This window comes from Balaenoptera acutorostrata, chromosome 21, assembly GCF_949987535.1.
Source record: "Balaenoptera acutorostrata chromosome 21, mBalAcu1.1, whole genome shotgun sequence".
Lineage (NCBI taxonomy): Eukaryota > Metazoa > Chordata > Mammalia > Artiodactyla > Balaenopteridae > Balaenoptera > Balaenoptera acutorostrata.
The window spans coordinates 30,019,255-30,040,984 of NC_080084.1; the positions used below are offsets into that span (position 1 = coordinate 30,019,255).

General features: G+C 39.8%; 1 protein-coding gene across 1 annotated transcript in view; it reads right to left on the minus strand.

Annotated features, from left to right (window-relative positions):
• The window catches only part of CSMD1 (CUB and Sushi multiple domains 1), a 1,828,277-nt gene that overhangs the window by 90,211 nt on the left and 1,716,336 nt on the right, over nt 1-21,730 (minus strand). The window contains exon 50 of the mRNA XM_057537433.1: nt 4,043-4,228. Coding sequence (XP_057393416.1) covers nt 4,043-4,228 — 186 coding nt within the window. The remainder of the gene's footprint in view (nt 1-4,042; nt 4,229-21,730) is intronic.

Consider the following 21,730-nt stretch of genomic DNA (forward strand, 5'->3'; position numbering starts at 1 on the left):
TAAATGGATTTTTCCAGGCTTTGAACACCAGGGAATTTTAATGAACTGTCCATTTCTTCCTTTTATAAAGTCTAATAAACAATGGGGAAAATATTTGAAAGTTTAAGATGGTACTCAGAAAATTTAAGGTCGATTTCCCATTTTATTATGTTATATTTTCCTGTCCTACTGAACAAGTAGCAGTCAGTATCAAAAAAGGTTTTAAAATGTAAATTGATTCTTCCCATTTAACAATCATTTAACTAACATACTATAAATTTCTCAGACTGGGAACCTCATTTGTATGTAAAAAGCAATTTTGTTATTTAATTTTTTTCACTATAACTTTAAAGCTGTTGTACATCTAGATGTGCATTTAAAACAGAAAAAAATCAAATATATGTATAAATTAATCCACCTTACGTGCTATAACATTACGCTTTTTGTAAACATGAAGTAGTGCTCTTAATTGATGTAACATTTGCCTTTGAACTGACAAAGGCCTCTCACTCCTGATTTTTCCAGAAAATTTTAGACATAAATATACATTGTCTTTGAAATCATTTGGTTCTGCTACAATCCTCAAACAAAAGGTGACTCCCTCCCCTACCATCAGCTATTGAATAGTTTTTGGAATGAATTACATGCTAGATTAAAGACACATCTTTTTTTTTCTGTCTCTGGTCTCAGTTTTACAACATATAAGACTTACAAATCATGAGAGAAATCAATTCCAAGAGGCAGAACAGCATAGAGATTAGGAACAGGGCTCTCTGCTCGGGTTTCCTGGAACCAAATCCTGACTTGGCGACTCTGTCTGTGAGTCTGGCCACCTTAACCCATCTCTTCCTGGTTTGCATCTAAGTGATGTGATACCACAACTGCATTCCTCGTAAGGATTAAATGGGTTAATCTGTGTAAGGCTTTGGGAATCCAGCCTGCAAGATACAGGGGTCCAAGACTAGTCTTACATGAGCTCTCATCCACATGGTGTGAGCACCAGACTCATCCACAAGCTGGGTCACGTTCCCAGGTGGACTCTCCATAATATCTGCCTTTTGGAGAAGTGAGTTCAAAATAAAGAGTTTGCGAATTTTATCTTAATCACCATGAGAACTCTTGGGAGGATTTAGGCAGCGAAGTGTCATGTTGTGATGTCCATATGCTTAAAGATGAGTCGGCTGTGTGAGAGGAGACTGTGGAGGGAGATGAATGGGGGTCACTTCACGGGTGTGGGTGGAGGTGACCTGGCGTGCATGGAAGTGGGACGGGAGGAGGAGAGGCAGTGAGGAGGGGCTGAGGGAGTGTCCAGACTGCCGTCCTGAGCTCCATCCCCCCGCCGGGATGTGGGTAGCCCAGAGCGCCCTCAGACGCACAGCCTGGCTTCTGCTCCCGTGCTCTCCTCTGTGTTCTCTTTTGCCCCAATCTCTGGGCATTTCTCAGAGCTGCGGGACTCTCATATACTCTCTCCTTACACTAACCCCACTGATCATGAAATCTCTTTAATACTTAAGCTACCTCTTTGTGGGCTGGTGGAATGCAGAGCCTTGGCTCACGCTCCACCACAGTGCAGCGCACCCCTAGGCAGGTCCTGGCAACGTCACAACCACTGCGCTTTCACGACACCCAAAGCATTGGGACCGAACCAAACGATCACCGCACAGCTTTACCGGTGGCAGCAGGGGACCTCCAACAGGGCACTTCGACTATAACCAAACACTTCTCCAGATGCTTTTATGACGTGACCAATCAAATGTATTTGGTTGCAAATTGTGAATTTTGTATATCTCAGTTGCTTACTTTGTATTAAGTCAGTAAGATGAAGAAAACAATACCTTCTCCAGAGGACTACTATTATCATTGAATGATGTAACACAGACAAATGTTTAGAGTTACCGCTCAGAAAGGTGGTTCTGATTATCGCTTTCATCCCACCAGACCAAGCTCAGTCTCTGTGGCAGCGCCGTCTCCTCCATAAAGACTGACCCCCGTCCAGGCACACTCGTTACTTCCTCTGTGTCTGTCACCTCTCCCCACAGTGTTTACATCAGGCCATCTGTCTAAGGCCCATGCAGATGACCAGGCGGATGTCCTGGCAGAGCAGGGATGAGTTAGGGCGTGTGCAGGCCTCCCGCTAAGAGCAACTCCCTGGTCGCCCTGTGCCCAGAGGAGAGACCTCACACACTTTACTGGTGGAATCCAAGACACGTTGTCTGCTTCCCTCTCTCTGAAACTGCTTCTCTCTTTCTCTACCCTCAAATCAGGACTTAAAAAGCTATGCTGTGCTTCTTTTTTCTCATAATTGTCATGTAGTTAACCCTTGTGTTGAATTTCTATGACGCCAATCCACTTATTGGCCGATGTAAACCACCTGCTTTGGAATTCTGGAGACCAGGCTCCAGATGGCAAATAAGCATATGAAAAGATGCTCCACATCAAATGTCACTAGGGAAATGCAAACAAAAACAAGGAGATACCACTACACACCTATGAGAAGGACCAAAATCCAGAGCACTGACAACAGCAAATGCTGGTGAGGATGTGGAGCAACGGGAACTCTCATCACTGCTCGTGGGGATGCGGGAGGTGCAGCCACGTTGGAAGACGGTTTGGCAGTTTCTCACAAAACTAAACATACTCTTGTCATATAATCCAGCAATCATGCTCCTTGGTATTTACCCAAAGGATTTGAAAACTTATGTCCACAAAAACCTATACACAGATGTTTACAGCAGCTTTATTCATAACTGCCAAAACTCTGAAGCAACCAAGATGTCACTCAGCAGGTAAACGGATACAAACGGTGGTTCATATGACAATGGAATATTATTCAGCTAAAAAATAAATGAGCTATCAGGCCATGAAAAGACATGACAAAACCTTAAATGCATATTACTAAGTGAAAGAAGCCAATCTGAAAAGGCTACTGTGTGATTCTAACTATACGACAGTCTGGAAAAGGCAAAACTATAGAGACAGTAAAAAGATCAGTGGTTGCCAGGAGTTGAGGGGTAGGGATTGTCTCAACAGTGCCTTACTGACTCTCAGGAATGCAATAATTATTTGCAAAAAAGAAAAAAATAGATTAAAACGATGGCAAGGAAAATAAAAAGTATGGAGGAAAGTCAGTTATTTTTTGTAAACATTTATATGTTCATACCTAAAATGTTCAAATAATTTTAACATGACCAAAACACTATACACAAAAAAGTCAATAAATTAATATTATAATAGAAGCCCATGAGATCTATTTTGCAAATATCTTAAGAGCAAAAATATTGTATATGTAGAAATACTACATAGTTTTCAATTTTTAGAAACTAGGTAGTTAGATTATTTCCAATTTGAGGCAGTTTTGTACAGCAGCAATGAAACTCTTGGTATAAACTGTGTGTGTGGGCATGTACGTGTGTGTGTGTGTGTGTGTGTGTGTGTGTGTGTGAACTTTTGTTCTTTTTGGCTTTGTGTTATGGACTTTATTATTTTTTAAGACGAGTTTGAGAATGAACCCAACCTTTTGACCCTTTTAAGAATATTATTATATACTGTAAATAGCTTTCCAGAAAACTTACCCCACTTCACAAATCAGTCATATATTTATTGAGCATCAGTGTGTTACGCAGAGCAGGTGATAGAAAAATAGACCATGCATTGCCTTGAACCTCACGGAACTTACAGTGAGATGGGAGATGCAGAGGAAGCTCATGTTGAATTACGTTTTAATGTTTTGTGTAGAGTGCTTAATGTCTCAATATCCTCTTGATTGCATCCCTCCAAATTGAAAATGGCAGCACAGTCAGGATTTGCTGTGTAAATTTCATGGTCTAGGTGCTGATGGAACCAGCATGCTTCCATATGACTCACCTTCAAGACTGCAGAGCTTATGGTAAATGGTCAGAGTGGCTGATATGGAATAAATTGGTGTTAACATGACCACACTGCCAGAGACGAGCCCTCACACGCTGTGGGAGAGGATCTTGCACTTTGGAGCCTAGAGTTCTCACCAGCACATTCCGTTCCTCTTTAAATCTGCAAAGACGGGCATGAGCGTTAGAACACTTACGTTTACACGTTGGGGGCTTCCCCCTGTTACTCCACAATCCATCTTCTTGACACACAGCTGTAGCCTGTTGACCGGTGTCCAGCTTAAAGCCCTCGTTACATTCATAGGTCACTTTACTATCCAACGTGAACTCATTCCCCGTGAATGAACCGTTTCCTGGGGACTCCGGGATTCCACAGGACACAGCTGAAAAGAAATGAAGCAAGCACAGGGTTATTCTGACAGACGTTATGAAATTTTCTTCTTTTCTTTTTCTATTTTTCATCTCAAAGATATACAAAAACTGTTACATATTTGCATTTCTCACGTGTGTCATAAGTATGCACATTTCCAAAGTTGTAAGGGTCTTAAGAGTGAATGAGAAACAATGGAAAATGGGTCAAAATACAGTATCTTTAAATTTATTATTCCAGAAGGTATGTCTGACGGCTCTCACGCAGTTTAATCACATGGACACGCCTTATCATATGGCCGTGGTCAAGAGAACAGTGTGATGCATTCTACTTTATTTAATACTAAAAAGAAAGCATAGAATAATATCTTTACCATCACAAATGTATCACCATATTGACCCCTTGGTTTCGAGACTTCATATGAATCAGAGTAAAGAATCACCCACCTCAGGTCTCAAAAACCTCCCCCAGCTTAAGTCTTCCTGCCCACCAACTCGCCAAAGACTCATTTTCCTTAAAGCACCAGGAAATTCTGTTAAACGGTAAATATTACCTTAGCTAAGAGCATCAAAGCATCCATTGTCATAAAATGTATTAGTTATAAATTATCTGTCAGAAAGCAGGTCTGCGGAACTAAGGAATTAAGGGGAGGTCTTAGAACAGAAGGCTTGGTCCTACAGAGATACGCAGGCTAGCTTTTACGTGAAAGGTCAGGCAAGAAAGGGGTATGAATGAAAAAGAAATTTTTAAAAACTAGTAAGATGGAGGGAGAGGTCAATATGAGCACTTCCTTCTTAAATTTACTAGCTCTGATCCAGACTTATCTGTTATGAGACAAACAAACAAACAAAAACAATTCTCAAGTTAAATAGGTTACAGTAAGGAACATAGAGTAATGCAAGGGGATAAGAAGGAATTCCCAATAACACTCTCAATTCAGGTGCTCTTGTCAAAGGGAAGCTCTGCAATCACTAAATTAAGGATCTTCTTTTACTCCATCAAAACCTAAGATATTATGGATTTTAAATCATCATAGGTTTTAAATTTAGATTATTTAGAGATTTTCCCACAGATTACAACGAGAATACACACACAGTAGGATAAAGCTGGAAGGACTGGTTGAAAGAGTTTACATAAAAATACAATTTACAGGTGAGGAAGAGAAAGATAAAATGACTTGCCTGGGTTAGCACAGCGACTTTGTTGAAAACCTGGGGCCAGGGACTTCCCTGGTGGCGCAGTGGTTAAGAACCTGCCTGCCAATGCAGGGGACATGGGTTTGAGCCCTGGTCCGGGAAGATCCCACATGCCGTGGAGCAACTAAGCCCATGCTCCACAACTACTGAGCCTGCACTCTAGATCCCGCAAGCCACAACTACTGAAGCCCGCGCGCCTAGACCCCATGCTCCACAACAAGAGAAGCCACCATAATGAGAAGCCCGCGCACCGCAATGAAGAGTAGCCCCCGCTCGCCGCAACTAGAGAAAGCCCGAGTGCAGCAAAGAAGACCCAATGCAGCCAAAAATAGATAAGTAAATAAATTTATAAAAAACAACAACAACAACAAGAAAAAGTAACACCTAGGGCCGGAGCACAGACCTGATTCCCAAGTGAGACCACCTTCTGCTCTATAGGAGCCCAGGCCACCTGTGGTTCAGTGTGAGTTTTTTGGTTGTCGTCTTTGTTATTTTTTCTTTATCAAAATCTTCAATGAATGCAATGGGAAATTATCAGAGGAGTAAAAGAAAATGTGGTGCTGATAAAAATCAAACTTCTGGGAAAATCCAAGCTCTAAAATTTCTCTTGTACTTAAATTTATGATCAGCTATTTCAACCGTCTGAAATATACATAGTGTGTGTGTGTGTGTGTGTGTGTGTGTGTGTGTGTGTGTGTGAGTGGGTGTGTGTGAAGCATAATAAAAATTTGCAAATGGAAAACAAAAAAACATGGACATATGGACATCATTTTGGACAAAGTATTGAAAATAACTGAATTATAACCTTTGGCTTTCCAAAGCCGCTGCTTTGCCAAGGCAATGTATCAGTGTGAAGGCTGCTAAGTATTTTGCAAAATGTTCAGCTCAAATTACTGAATGTAGTAAATGTCCTTTACGATCAAGATCTCAGAGTATTGCCAATATCTTGTCTCCTCACCATTTTCTCTGAGATTTCGCTCTAATAATCATTTGTTCGATCTCGCAAACCTTAATTTCTCTGCCACTCACTGAAGCGTGCCCAGCGTCCTGCTTCCTTACAATTCTCATCTGAGGAGAACACCAAATGAAATTACATTTCTCTGGCAGGTTAAATGGAAAAGATGACATTCATTCTACAAGCACATAGGAAACCCTGCCTTGAAAGGATTCAGACCCAGGAGGCCAAAACAGAACAGCTTTATAACTACTTCTGTTAAATCTGGAAGCTTATTGCACAAGTGAACCCTGATTCCCAGGACTTAAGAAGGTCCCACTTCATGTTGTCTGATCAACAACTGGGAATCTTTTTTGGCCTCGAGCTGTAGGTTTTAGACCCTAGAATGTCCTAACATCAGGCTATGTGGCAGAGCTCAAAACAGAGGTTGGCACTCTATTAAAAATGGAATTCTTACACTTCTGATTCAATGAAGAATAGATGGAACAATTCTCATAGACTTATAAATTTAGGCTTATGGGATGAAGGCAGTTTTCTGCTAAAATCCAGTATTCATTCATCTATTCATTCATTCCAGAAATTCTGTATGATAACTATTACATGGCAGATATTCCTTAGATAATTTTTTAATGTCAGTTAGTTAAATGTATACAACTTTCAAAACCTGGAGAATTTTCTTACTTTTGGCATAGCTAAAGGGGGTAAAATTTCTTGTGTTTTTGTTTGTTTTGTTTTTTATTGTACTAACATAGCTTTATATTGTCTGGCAACCCAGACTAATGATCACATACTCATATCATGAAATTTACCTTCTGTTTGAGTGCACAGGTTTTAAAGTCAGACATCTGAATCAGCTCTAGCCTCTGGCATTAGCCAGCTCCATGACTTGAGTTACTTAATGACTTGTCTCATTGCTCTCAGGTTAATAATACTCACCCCAAAGGTAACTGTGACGACTGCATGAAATAATGTGTACAAAACCATTAGCACTGTATTGATACCATGTAGGCACTCAGTAAATGACAATATATTAACTTTATATGCATGCGTCTATACACACACATAATTTATACTTATTTCTTTTGTAAATAAAGATATGAGTTGCAAGGAACAACTCCTTTTAATATATTTGTTAAAAGAGAGCAAAATGCAAATCAGAAGGAAGCTGGTTTATTTCTATTACATATCTCATGAGAGAGTTGTCATTTTGGTTTCAAATAAATGGAAGAGACACTCCAATTTCCATTGTTGCAGGCTCCTTTAGTAGTACAAAATCCATGTGGGATTTTTTCTTTTCATATTTAAGGCCATAAAAGGAGCAATTTTTCTTGTCTCTGCAAGTTTAAAACACTTCTCTTATTGTTTCCTACTTCTTTCAAATACTTGTTCTCTGAAACTTACAATGGCTCCTTCTTTCTGCTGCCCCTCAGGCTCCAACGCCTAACCATTTGCTTTGTTTTTCTTTTTCTTTTTTTTTTGTTTCCCCTTCAAACTCTCAGTGATTCCTGGGCTTGAACTATGGCCTTAGACTTGTGATTCTCATATCTTGACATCCACCTTATCACCAGCTGCCTACTGAATTTCCACTTGGGCTCTGCCCACGCCTCAAGCCAGATTTGTGCATATCCTAGGTTGGTAGATGTCCCTCACACAGCTGTCCTGACAGACTGCCTCAGTAAACCGTTCTCCCAGTAATTCAGTAAGTCGAGCGAGATCCTTTGATTCAGCAGGAAGTAGGAGGGTTCTTTCCTCCTACTGCTCTCATGTGGTTGACTGACAATCATTGTCTGAATATTTAGAAGTTTACTTCACACTCTCTGCTTTTTTCTCATTTCCCATTACCAGTATCCTAGTTCGCATCCCCGTTACTTCAAAATGGTCTATCTTTCTGTTATCTGGACCCCACTCGGAGGGCTAGGGCAAACCCAGAGGAAGGCCACCCATAATAGTAAAAAACAGGGAAGAGAATGTGTCCTGAAGCAGGGTTTCCTGTGGCCTGGGTTAAGGTAAGAGGCATGGTAGGTAATAAGGTCTGAAATGGGGCATCCAGGAGGTAATCCAGTAGGTACCCAGATCATAATCAAAAAGACAGAGCCGAACATCAAATATGACAGGAGCATCGCCACATATGAAGGACCTCTGATCAGCTCTGGAGCTGGAGGGATGGACAGCAGATGAAATGCACGGTAAAGAAGAGGATGTGGTGAGAGGTGCAGAATGGGATCTGAGCTGCAAGAGAAAACGGCAACCCTCTCTCACACTCTGCCTCAGGTGCATGGAAGGAAAAAGCCAGTTTCCCAAATGGTGGCCTGTGAATTGCTGAGGGGTCTTAAGTATACAGTGCAAGCATATGAGAATTTCTGATTAAGACTTATATGTATATATGTGTGCCTTTATATATGTATGTGCACATATAGTCAAAAATTATGAGAATATTCTAGATTGTCTAGATTACTATCTATTATTGGGTTCTACTATATATCAGGGCCTGCATTTGCTCTTGTATTTATAATCATGTTGGAGCCAAGTAATTTGTTATAATCTAAGGAGAAAAATACCAGAGGTAGATAATATAGAAATCATGGGCCTGCTTCTAGTGAAAGCCAAATGACTTTACAGCAGGTAATAAAAATATAAGCTATATAGTTGTTCATATGGTGAAAATGATAAAAAGGTTGACTCTTTATATATGTATGTATGTGTGTGTGTGTGTGTATATATATATATATATATATATATATGTATGGATATGGATATATCTACATACAAACACTACAGAGTAGTATCCATTAGTAACATATCACTTTTCAAGTAATAATTGAGTTTAAGAAAAACATTATCAGGCTTCCCTGGTGGCTCAGTGGTTAAGAATCTGCCTGCCAATGCAGGGGACACGGGTTTCAGTCCTGGTCGGGGAAGATCCCACATGCTGCGGAGCAACTAAGCCCCTGCACCACAGCTACTGAGCCTGTGCTCTAGAGCCCATGAGCCACAACTACTGAGCCCACGCGCTGCAACCACTGAAGGCTGCGCGCCCTAGAGCCCGTGCTCTGCAGCAAGAGAAGCCACTGCGATAAGAAGCCCACGCACTGCAACGAAGAGTAGCCCCTGCTCGCCGCAACTAGAGAAAGCCCACATGCAGCAACAAAGACTCAATGCAGCCAAAAATAAATTAAGTAAATAAATAAATAAATAATTTTAAAAAAAACCATTATCATCCAACTGGTTAAATTATTTTCTAACTTGAATTTTATAGGTTTTATATGCATTTAATTTTCAAATACAAACGTATAAGCATAATATGTTTGTGTATGTTTAATAACAGTATAATAATTCAATTCAAAACTAGGCACATGAAAATATTTTATAAAATACTGATTTAAAAGATACATAAATGATGTGGGTTTGTATTGTATATGTACATATATCTATGTATGTATGTGTGAGATGTACATATGTACATATAATCATGTATGAAACAATATCTACATCTTACTTTACATAGGACTTACAGTTTATATATCATTTTCACACCATGCTTTTTCATTCATTATTCACCACAAGCCTATTAGGTAAGAGACCTTATTCTATTTTCTTACTGATAAAGATACAGATGCTAGATTTTTTTAATTTGTCCCAAGTCTAACACTCACTAACTCAAAGACTGAGGTCTCAAACCCATGTCTGCTGAATTTAGATAGAATCTTCTACTGCATTTCAGTAGATTCCTAGACCATTATAATTGTCTATTTTCAATTTTATACCTGCCAGATTAGGCTTCATTACTGTTTTCATAACTTTATGCTCATTTTAAAACTATACAGTAGTTTCCTATTTCCTATAACATTAAACTTAAACTACTTTTTTTGGCTTTCAAGGCCAACCAAAATCTCCTTCTGAGTCCCCATAATTCTCCATTCCCCCCAAAACTGAGCTGTGTGTGGCCAGCTGACCCTAAGTACCCACTCCCCCTGGCTGGCTCACCCTCACTTCCTTGCCTTAGTTTTTTGGTGTCTTTCCAACAAATGCCCTCCCTCATCTGTGCCTATTTAAGCCCAAGATAGCAGATTGGTTTCATTCCGTGTGTCTTACTCTGATTGGTAGTATTTCTGGGTGGAAGAGTTTTTTGTTTTTGTTTTTTTTAAATTTAGCAAGTATTTATCTGAAGTATAGTCCTGCTTCCCAGAGACATGGGAATGCAGTTTCTGCAGCTGTCTGTGTAAGTATTACCTTGGGCACAGCCTTCCTAAAATTACTAGTAACTTTGAAATAAATATCAATAGGGCTTCAGCAGTGCCTTCTGGTGTCCATGGCATCAGATTATCACCAAGATGCCTCTTCTTGGGTGGATGTTCAACATAGACACATATTTTGTGATGGTAACATTTCACTATCGACTTTCTTGAAACAGAAAATTACAGCTTTGTTTTCCAGAAATACGCACTTTTTTGGTACTAACTGCTGTCAAATGGGTTAATTGCCAAATAAAAGTACTAAAATTAAACATGAAATATATGGTTGTGGATTAACCATGCAGTAAATCCCAAACCTCTAGCAAGAGCATTTGTACCCGTGTTTCTTTAAAGTATGTATGAATCCCAGGGATGTTGATAACATGCGTATTCTGAATCCACAGATCTGGGATGCGGTTTGAGGCTGCTTCTCTAACGAGCTGTATGGTCTCAGAGGATGAAGGGTTCAGACCATCTTAAATGCTCCCTGGAAGGCTGCTAAGGCTTCCAGTCGGAATGCACGTGGTTTTTATCATCAAGCGCCTTCCCGGACAGGGAGGTGTTGTGCTGGGTATGGAAACGCCTGAGGAAAGACGGATGTGTTGTGGATGGTTTTCTTCCCGCTCACCCTGCGCTGGCTGAGAATTCTGTCCCCATTTAAATGAGACTCTGGCAGATCTGCAAGTGCAAGAGGAGGCCTGCTAAGCCTATGGGAGCCCATTTTAAAGCAGCCACTAATAACAACAACCAGGAATAACAGTAACAGTTCGTTAAGATGTAAAGTAAAGAGAAAAATACAAAGCAGCCTAAGAAGCCAGCACACCAGACAAAGAGAAATGCTGTCCTTGATAAATAAGATACATATTCCCTCAAATAGGAAGCTTTGCTTTTGTTACAAGGAGATCCTTGCACTTCCTCCCAAGCTGCTCTCTACAACGACACGTGCTTTTAAAGCAAAACCTCGGGACATTCTCCGTTAACAATTTATGAAAAATGATCTTTGGATCAGTAGTTCTTGAGTTTCAGCCCCAAATCTGTAACCTATGATCTGTGTGACCCAGAGCATATACCTTAAAAATCTTTGATCCTCAATTTCCTCATTTGTATAAAGAAGGGCAAACTCAAAGTGCTTTTTGAGAAATTTAAAATCTACAAAGTGCTTTGCTCTTTAAATAAAGTTCATTACCAAATGAAAATGGACTCACCCATAATTTGAACATGACCATATCCATCCACTCATTCATTCATTCATTTTATCTACTCTGCCAATCTCTGTCTTATAACTGGTGCATTGAGACCACTTGCAGCTAATGTAATTATTAATATGCTAAGACTTATGTCTGCCATTTTAATTTTTTGTTTCTGTTTTCTTTTCCTGCCTTCCTGTGGGTTACTTGAACATTTTTTGAACTTCATTTTGGTTTATCTCCAGTAGTTATTTTTTGGCATATCTCTTTGTATAGCTTTTTTCAGTCATTGTTCTAGGTATTAACTATATGTACACAACTTCTCGTCTATTATTGTCAATATTTTACCAGTTTGAGGGATGTGTAGAAATCTTACATTCTTTTATATCCCTTTATCCTCACCTATTAATAATATCTTTTAATTATGTTTTTCTGTATACACTGAGAACTACATTAGGTAATGTTATAATTTTTGCTGCTGTTGTCAAACACAATTTAGAACACTCAAAAAGAAAATGAGAAAGTCCATTGTATTTACCCATACTTTTGCTCTTTTGTGTTCTTTTCTCCTTCCTGATGCTCTAAGTTTATTATATTTTTTGTTGTTGTGTGTTTAGAGAATTTCTTTTAGCCTTCCTTCTAACGTAGGTCTGCTGGCAACAAATTCTCTTAGTTTTTCAGCATTTGGTAATGCCTGGATTTCCCCTTCATTCCTGAAGGGTATTTTTGCTAACTATAGAATTCTGGATTGATTGTTCTTTCCTTTCAGCACTTGAAGAATGTTGTTTTATTTCCTTTTGACCACCACGTTTTTGATGGGAAATCTACTGTAATTTAGATCTTATTTTCCTATAGGTAATCCACTGTTTCTGTCTGGATACTTTCAAGATTTGTTTTCTTGCCTTTAGTTTTCAGAAGTTTGACTATCTTGTGCCTTGGTATGCATTCCTTTGAGTTTCTGGTATTTGGGATTCACTTAACTTTTTGAATCTGTTAGGTCCACATATTTTGCCAAATTTGGGAAGTTCTCAGCCATTTTTCCTCAAGTTTTTTTCAGGCTCTCCTGCTTTCTCCTTTCCTTCTGGGACTCTGATGACACAAATGTTAGGTCTTTTGTTTTAGTCTCACATTCTCTGAAGTTCTTTTTTTCCTTTTGTTTTGTTTCCAAGTATATTTTCTTTTTGTTGTTCAAAGTGTAATTTTTATTTTTCTATCTTCAAATTCACTGGTACTTTCCCCTGTCTTCTTCATTCAGCTCTTGAGTCCACCTACCAAGCTCTTAATTTCAGTTGTATTTTTTAGTTCTACTCATTCCATTTGGTTTCTCTTCATATCTTCTATTTCTTTGCTGAGACTTTCTATTTTCTAGTTGATTCTGCAGGCTCATAACTTCTCATGGAAGCATGTCTATGAAGGCTGCTTTAAAATCTTGGCCAGAGAGTTCTAGCATCTGTGTCATCTGGCATTGGCTTCCATTGTCTCATCTATTTAGTTTGTTATCTGCCACTTTCTTGGTATGGTAGGTGATTTTGCATTAGCACCTGGGCATTTTGGGTATTACGTTATAAGGCTCTGGCTCTTATTTAAATCTTGTGTTTTGCTAGACCCTGCCTGACGTTGCTCCAGTTGGTGAAGGGAGCTTCAACCTCCTTCCTGCCAGGTAGCAGTGATAGTCCAGGAGGGTGGGGTCCTTGCTGGGCAGGGTGGGAATTCAGACTCTCCTCCAGGTCAACATCACTACTTCCCTGGCTGTGAGAGGGAGGAGGTGCCTCTGCAGGGCTCCCCATGTGACCTCACTGACCTGGTAGAGGGATGACCTTGCTACAGCTGAGGAGTGGAAATATTTCTGTGCATCCTCTCCAACGTGCATCCTCTGATACCACCCAGTAAGCAGGGGGAGGGACAGCTCATCCCCACCAGGTGGGGAGGGAGCCCAGTTCCCCAAGTGGTATCACTGACTGCTCAGCAGGGATGAAGCCACAGCCCCTCACTCAGCCTCCACAGACACCACCCATTGGGAAAGGTGGGGGCATCGCAGACAGCCTGGGGGGCTCTCCACTCACTCTTTGCAGTGGGGGGGGCAGTTTATGGCCACAGTTTCCTCTGTGGGGTTTGGATGGAGAAGAATCATTACTGACAAAACATTTTCTGTCTTGTCTGACTGCCCTTTCCTGGTCTTTTGGCAGGAAGAGCAGGCTTTTATTGGGGATTTTTCTCTGTTTCCATTGGTGTTTCAAGGACTGTCTTCTCAAGCATCCATTCAGGAACATTTGAGGTAGAAAAGAGAACCCAGGGAACTCACCACTGAGTCATTCTTTTGGTTCTGAGGTGCCTAAGCCATTCTACCACCACCTCTCCACCTTTCAGAGTTTTCATATATATATATTATATGATGTCCAGGGATACTTGTTGTACTTAGGAGGTGAAATAGAGAAAAGTATATCTATTCCATGTTCATAGACGTGGAAGTCAGAACCTCCTTTTAGAAATGATTCTGAGGCTGAACAAGAAAGGGTTCTGTGATAGATTGGTGATGTCTGTCATAGCAAAGAATTTTAGAATTTGTCACCATGTACCCTGTAATAGCTGAACATTTGCCATCTATTCCACTTATATGTGCACATCTTACCTGAGTGGTGCCCACGTTACTAATGGTATAAAATCCCTATAGGACAGAACATGTTATAAATCTTTTCACCCTTCCCACTGTCTTAAATATCATAGTGCTTAATAAATACTTTATTTCTAGGAAATGGAAAAAATTATATCATAAAAGGTAGCTGTTTAAAGTTTTTAAAAAATTATCATGACACAATTTCAGTATTTACATAGATTTGTTTTAAGTAAATTTTGATTTACTTAGGTCATAATTTGAACAACAAAGGGTAAGGAAACCTTTTACCTTAAGCTTATTAAGTTTAAATATTATAGTTTAATTTTGAATATTTTAATTGACCATATTATTTTGATGAAAATTATAAATCTAAAATTTATGGTCTGGAACTCTATCTGAAATTCTATGTAGTTATTTTTAAGAAATGCCATCTTTGATGCATTTAAATTAAAATTAACCCAAACTTCAGAATGGTTTCTAATGAGACAAAGGTAAGCAAAAAGGACATCTTCCAAATTATTGATTGCAAGCACATTGATTCCATTCTACATGTGATCATTTTCCAACCCCTTCAATTTTGTGTAAACTGAGAAGCAAAATCTAATCCTACTTGACGTACATTATGTAAAGCAAAAATTGACTATTTTTCTCATAATCATGTCTATGAAATTGTGTTTGGTATTGTGTCTAACACAATCCACATGCATTTTCTCAGTTAATCTTCTTGGTTCTCCAGTCAGATAAGATTATTGCAGAAAAAGGAAAGTATGACTCAAAGAACTTAAATAATTTGCCTAAGTTCACATAATTAATAAATGGTGGAACCAAATTCAAATCCTAATATGAATGTATCACAACCAATATACTATCTACAACTGCAGCTCATTGGGGTAGAAAGCTTTTGAAGTACTTTCCAAGTTTAGAATCTTTTGATTCTATTCAATCATGTTCAAGAAAAAACATTATTGATATTGTCTTTTGGAAAGTACCCAACAGGAGAAAAAAAAGGATTTATTTACTATGATTTAGCAAGAAAATCAACAGCATGATACTCAGGAAAGAGAGTTAACTTGCTCATGATAAAATATATAGATCCTGTGAAATTTGTAGGATTGTATTTTAAATAAGTCTTTCTTTAGAACCATTAATATAGCTACTTATAATAGAGCTATGTTTAGATGAAGAATAATCCTGCAGTTTCTACATGTTTTCCTACATATCAGGAAAGTAAACTTGTCTGCATGCTCTAGTAACATATAATTATTCAGCCATATATTCAGATAGTTATATCTACACAATTATAAAGCAAACTTAATTTGGTTGAAGTTCTAAATGAACTCAGCCATGCTTTGTGATAGATTTTAGGTTATGGCAAATGGTCATTTTGTTCATGACACAGCCTATACGACATTGAATCTCTTCCTGAGAAGAAATACCCTCCAATTTGATCATCTTTAACTTTATCTAACTTGAGCATTACTGCACTTCAGTGAGATCGATAAAGTAGAAATAATTACTCAATATATTCTGCATGCTGATGAGCTGACAGAGCTTTTGGAGAAACGGACTTTACAATCAGTTCCCTTTATAGAACATTTAGGATAATTTTCACTTTGGGCAAATAGCTCTACATAAACAATCTCATATTGTTCATTGGGAGCCTTTGGGACATATCTAAGAGATATTTTGCACATCCTGCCAATCAAAAAACAAGTACAATTTGTTACTTTATTCACTTGGCAGATTTTTATGATCAGCTATGTGCCAGGCCCCATGCTGTGCATGGTGTGAAGGATGGTGGTTAAACCAACCTTGTCCCTTCCCTCTTGAACCTTATAGTCAACCAGGGAGGGAGTCATGAGACAAATAAGCTCCCAAATATATAATTATATTGTAAAAACTGTAACTAGTGTCATGAAGGTTCAGAACAAGGTACTGAAACAAAGGGGAAAATAAGGATCGCTATTTAAATTAAGGCAGAAGGGCCCAGGAAAGGTCTCCCTATTGAAGCACCAGCCCTCAGGCCAGTGGTCCTGACTAGCACCATTCTTTAGAGGATGAAGCCAGCTGAGGCAAAAAAGTGCAGGTGAAATCCTGGGGAGTGGGGAAGGCTGGCATAGCGAACGGTTGGTCGGAAGGACGGTTGGGAGGGAGTCAGAGAACACGTTATTAGTGGTGAAGAGTTTGGACTCCATGCTGGGTCCTCCAGGACGTCCTGCAAAGGATGAGCTGGGCAATGACACAAGCCCATTTGTGTTTCGGTCAGATCATCCTGACTACTGTCCCCAGGATGAGTTGAGAGGTGGTAAGGGAAAGCCTCTTGGGTGCTCCATGAGGAGGACATAAAGAGGTGGATGGGCTCGGCACACCCTCAGTGGCTAGATTCAAGAGGACGTGGTGGTTATAGGTAGGATTTCAGGTGGAAGCAAGAGAGGGAAGTGAATTAAGCAGCTGGCTGGACTGAGGGCCCATTTTCTGAGACAGGATAAACCCCAGGAAAGCAGATTAGAGGGGAAAAAAGGAGTTGTCTTTTTGAGATCAGAAGGTACAATAAGTATTTTAGTTAGACCGTCAGTCCCGTGAGTCTGGGACAGAGGAAAGGATGGCGGGGTGGGTTGGTAAGGGTAGAGCAAGAAGAATTTTTCGTATTTACTGCAGCCTTCCGTAACGCACTCTCTGAATCTCCCGATGTTCAGCTCCAATACGAGACTACACGGCTAAGGCCATGAACTGAACAAAGTGTTGTATAATCTATTAACAATGTTTAAGGAATAAAACATTCTTAACATCCACTCAAACTTTCTTGTGAAAAGACTTGTCACTGTTTATTACTAATCCATAATTGATTAAAATATGTACCATGGAGCTAATTTGTTGGAAGATTAAAATATATCAGCACATTATAGAGTTAGGCTCATTGAAAGAAAACAGAATTTGTGTCCTTAGACATTTGGGGAATTTATTTCTCCCCAGAAATGTCTTCACGAGCTCACATGTTAAGGTTCTACTTTAAAAGTTTTATTTACAGTAAACAATTCAAATAGTATCATCTATTTGTTTCCTTTCCTATTAATTATTTAGTTTGAATTATAAAATTATTACATAATTTGGGGAAGGCAAAACAATACTATTTCCCATTTTACATATAATGGAGCTAAACTCTAAGTTAAGCAACACGAAGGGCCCCTGGGAGTGAATGGAACGTGAAGCTGAAAAGGCAGATAAATGCCTCTCATCTCTCTTTGAAAAAGAGCCCATGAGTCTTCAACACAACCAGTTGGCTTGCTAATACAACTTTTAATTGGAATTTTTAAATTGACTCCTTTTGTTAAATTTGGAAAAGACAGGACTAGATTTCAGGTCACTTGGCATGTTGTCCTTTCCAATCTGACATCCACAAAAATAAACACAAAGGAGGGGAAGAGAGGAAGATAAGGAAATATTTGATGGTTTATGATCTAATTATTAGTGATTCTTTTTTCTAAAATAAGAGTTTCCTGATAATAACTTAATTCTAACATAAATAGTGACAAATATTCTTGAGATATACAGACAAAATACTTTTGTTTTTCCCCCTTTTGAGCAGGACCATAGTTACACAGTTGATATTTAATAGAGCAAATTGATCATTTAAAGTCATTATCTTCCTGACAGTCATAGGTATTCAGCATAACTGGCCAAGTCACGCTTTTCTTAAGCATAAAAAAGATTCCATAAGAGATTAAACCCAAGGTAGCATCTGTGTTATAGTGAAAGGCTCCCTGCAGATGCAAACCTGGAGTCGTCCGTGTGAACACTGACACCAGTGGTTCTCGTGGCCACGAATTCCAGCTCTGAAGTCCATTAAAGTCCGCAAATATTTTAACAGCTATCATCTTGGTTTAAGCATTTTCACATGTAAGATGAAGAAGCTGAACTACGTTATCTCTACAGCCTTATCTCTAAATGTTCAGGATTCTACCCAAAGTCTTCCTCAGCACACACAAGACAGACGTGTCTGTCCTATCATCCATTCCCTTCCCTCCACATTGCTGTACAGCATGATTTCTAAACCATCACAAAATGAGTATGGCAAGTGAAAGTACAAAGGAACATCTAGCTCCCTCTTACAAATTTTCTGAATCTGTGTGGTATTATCTAAGCATGGTATAGCAGCAAGCATGTGCTCTGACTCCCAGCAGTCCATTATTTTATTTTTAAAAGTCAACATAAAATTTTTTGTTTAACAAACATTTTAAAACATAGATAAATGTTTGCATGGCTGTAAATGGGTCTAACCTTGTACTGGGGTCCAGTTCTGAACCATCTGAGATCCCATGAGCAAAACTGAGTTATTACTAGGCCGCCATCTTTAAACAGCAGACATTCCATTAATCACTCAAGCAGACCCAAGGTGACATTTTCATGATTGGCCTAATGTGGACCTCGGTAAAAGTGGCATTTGAATATATTATGGCTCAAGAGTGTGTCTTGTAATAAGCACCTCCCAGGGGACAAAAGCCAGGAACACTGTTGGATTTAATCAATGAGCCTTGCCTATCTTTGTTAATGGGTCAGAAGAGACCACACCATCAGCTAATGAGTTATACTTGCTTCAGGCATGAATAAGTGCAAGATGGTTTACAAGAATTTTGAGTTTGATTAGCAAAGAGTTATCTAATCCCATCTCCATCAACTTGTTCTGTAGAAACTACCAGTTTCTTTTTAGTAATAATATAGGTGATATACAAAATGAATAAATAAGTTCACACTTAAAACAATATTTAACAGGGGATAAAATTAGGCTCAAAAATGTCTGCATCACAAATAACAAATCATCTCTGCCACTACCTTCTAAATAAAACTTCATCACCATTTTCAGCACGTTGGAATCATGTAACATAATGTGATCATCACAAGGAGAGCATGGCAGCCCCCATGAACGTTTATTTCAGGGAACAAGTCCAGGGAGCCTCTCGAGGCCATGCTGAGCATCGTTAGGTTTCCAGGCATGTTTTCAGGACACAAAGCAAATCTAAACGTCCTGCGTAGCCCGGTCCACGTCTTTGCTTCATGCCCATCACCCAAAGGTGAGCACTGGTGTGGAAACATTACCACTGTGCACACGTGGATGTGGAATGAAAGCTTGTGCCATGATTCCAAATCAATCTCAACTTAAAACGCTATAGGAAACAAGGCTGAGAGTTGAAAGAACATGGATTCAGACCTAGGAGAGTCTGAGTTTGTTATTTGTCTGTTTATGACTTGGAAATTTACCTAACTTAGCTGAGCTTTGATTCCTCATCTGTAAAAGGAGAAACATCAAAGTTCCTTACAGGCTAATGTGGCAGAATGTACAGTATAAGCCACACAGCAAAACATCGGGCACGTTATCAGGACTCGAGCTCTCTTTCACTATGAAAAAAAATAACTTTCCTTCAGATTTAATATAAAGGGAAGCATTCTTCAACTCTCTAGATTAGGGTCAACTAAAAACTAAACAGTATGAAGGAATGTTTTCCCTTCCATCACAAATGCAGAGGAAACATTTCATAGTGAATCCCTCAGATCCCTCATGCCACCATCAAGAGAAATTAGGAGGTTCTGGGCCAAAAGTGGGGGGACTTGGAGCCCGATGCTGGCTGTGCCCGGTGCCCCAGTGCCTCCTCAAAGAGCCACACCAGGTTCCAGGCTCAGGAGAATCAGCCCCGAGCCCGACACACTGAAAGCACTGAGCACCGGAGTCAGAGAAGCATCCACTCCAGGAGGAGGTGGGCTCAGATGAAGTCGCTGAGAAATCGCGCACCTGCAAACAACATTATCACCTTTATCAGTAGAACACCAGCATTCCTTGGTCAAATACACAATTCCTGCCATTGTGACACGTTCTTTTACTTGTATGACCTCATTTAATCTCAAAAATACCCCAATAAGTAAATTATTATTTTTTATTACTACTGTGATGGTTAATATTACTTGTCAGCTTTACTGGGCTAAAGGGTGCCTAGGAGCTGGTAAAACATTATTCCTGGGGTGTGTCTGTGAGGATGTATGCAGACTAGATTAGCATTTGCTTCTCAGAGGAGTGAAGGAGAGCACCCACCCCCGTTCGGGTGGGCGTCATCCAATCCTGAGGCCTCAGTACAACCAGAAGGCAGAGGAAGGCGGAATTCCCTCCCTCTGCTTGGGCTGGGACGCCCAGCTTGTCCCACTCTTACATCGGGGCTCCAGGCACTTTCCCCGCTGCCCCTCCCACTGGATTCCCTGGTACTTGGACTGAATCACACCGCTGGCTGCCTGGGCCTCCAGCCTGCAGATGGCAGGTCACTGGGCTTCTCTGCTCCGTAACCATGGGGACCAGCTCCTACACTAAGCCTCCCCTTGTGCACGTCTGCGCACACCTACTGGTGCTGCTTCTTTAGAAAACCCCGACTGATATGACAACTAAGGAAAATGAGCGTTAGAAATGTCACGCAAATTGCCCGAGTTCTTATAACTAGTAGACAGCTGTGTCGGAGGGCATCTCTCAGGGTATCTGATGCCAAAGCAGGTATCTCAGCTACTGTCCTGTACTGTCGCCAAGGTGCCATCTGCTATATTTCAGTATATTCGTATCTTTTTATTTTCAATGTCCAACCACCGGCAATAAATAAATAGATGGATAAATAAATAGGTCAGAATACATTTTCAAAGTATAAATCTGAAAATATAAAGGCCACGTTGAATTTGAGCATTAATGATATTTCTGGACCCTTTTTTTTGTTTGTTTTATTTCCCTTGTCTTCTCTGATTTTCCAAACCCTAAGCAACATCTCACGTGATGCTCAGCCAGCATCCAATACACCATTAATACTGGGCTGAAGGCTGACTTAGAAAATAATAATAAGAGAGGTGGTAAAGGGCTGGAATCACCTCTAGGTCCGTGGGACTTAACAGGTCACACTGTTTTTATTTGTTTTATGGGGGCAGGTGAAGTCAGACACTTTAGAAAGAGCATTTACTAGCGTAAGAAATATCCACCCATGTGTCTTGAGGGATAAAGGCGAGCACTTCTGAAAACGAGGGCAGACAGAGGGAAGTAATGGCTTGAATGTACAGACATTAACTCAGACAGATGGGCAACTTAAAAACACAGGGAGTTCTGAAATGGAAAATGAAGAAAAACAGGATCTGGCTGAGAAGCATCTTTAGCTGCTCTAAACCTCTTGAAAATATTTAGTACATCGTAGCCCAAGGAAGGAAATAAACCCAAAAAACACTTAATCATTTGAAGCAAACAGAAGAGCTCTAGAAAGGAAGGGACCCAGTACGTGGGCAGACAAATGACTAAAGACAAAGAGAAGCTCTGACTT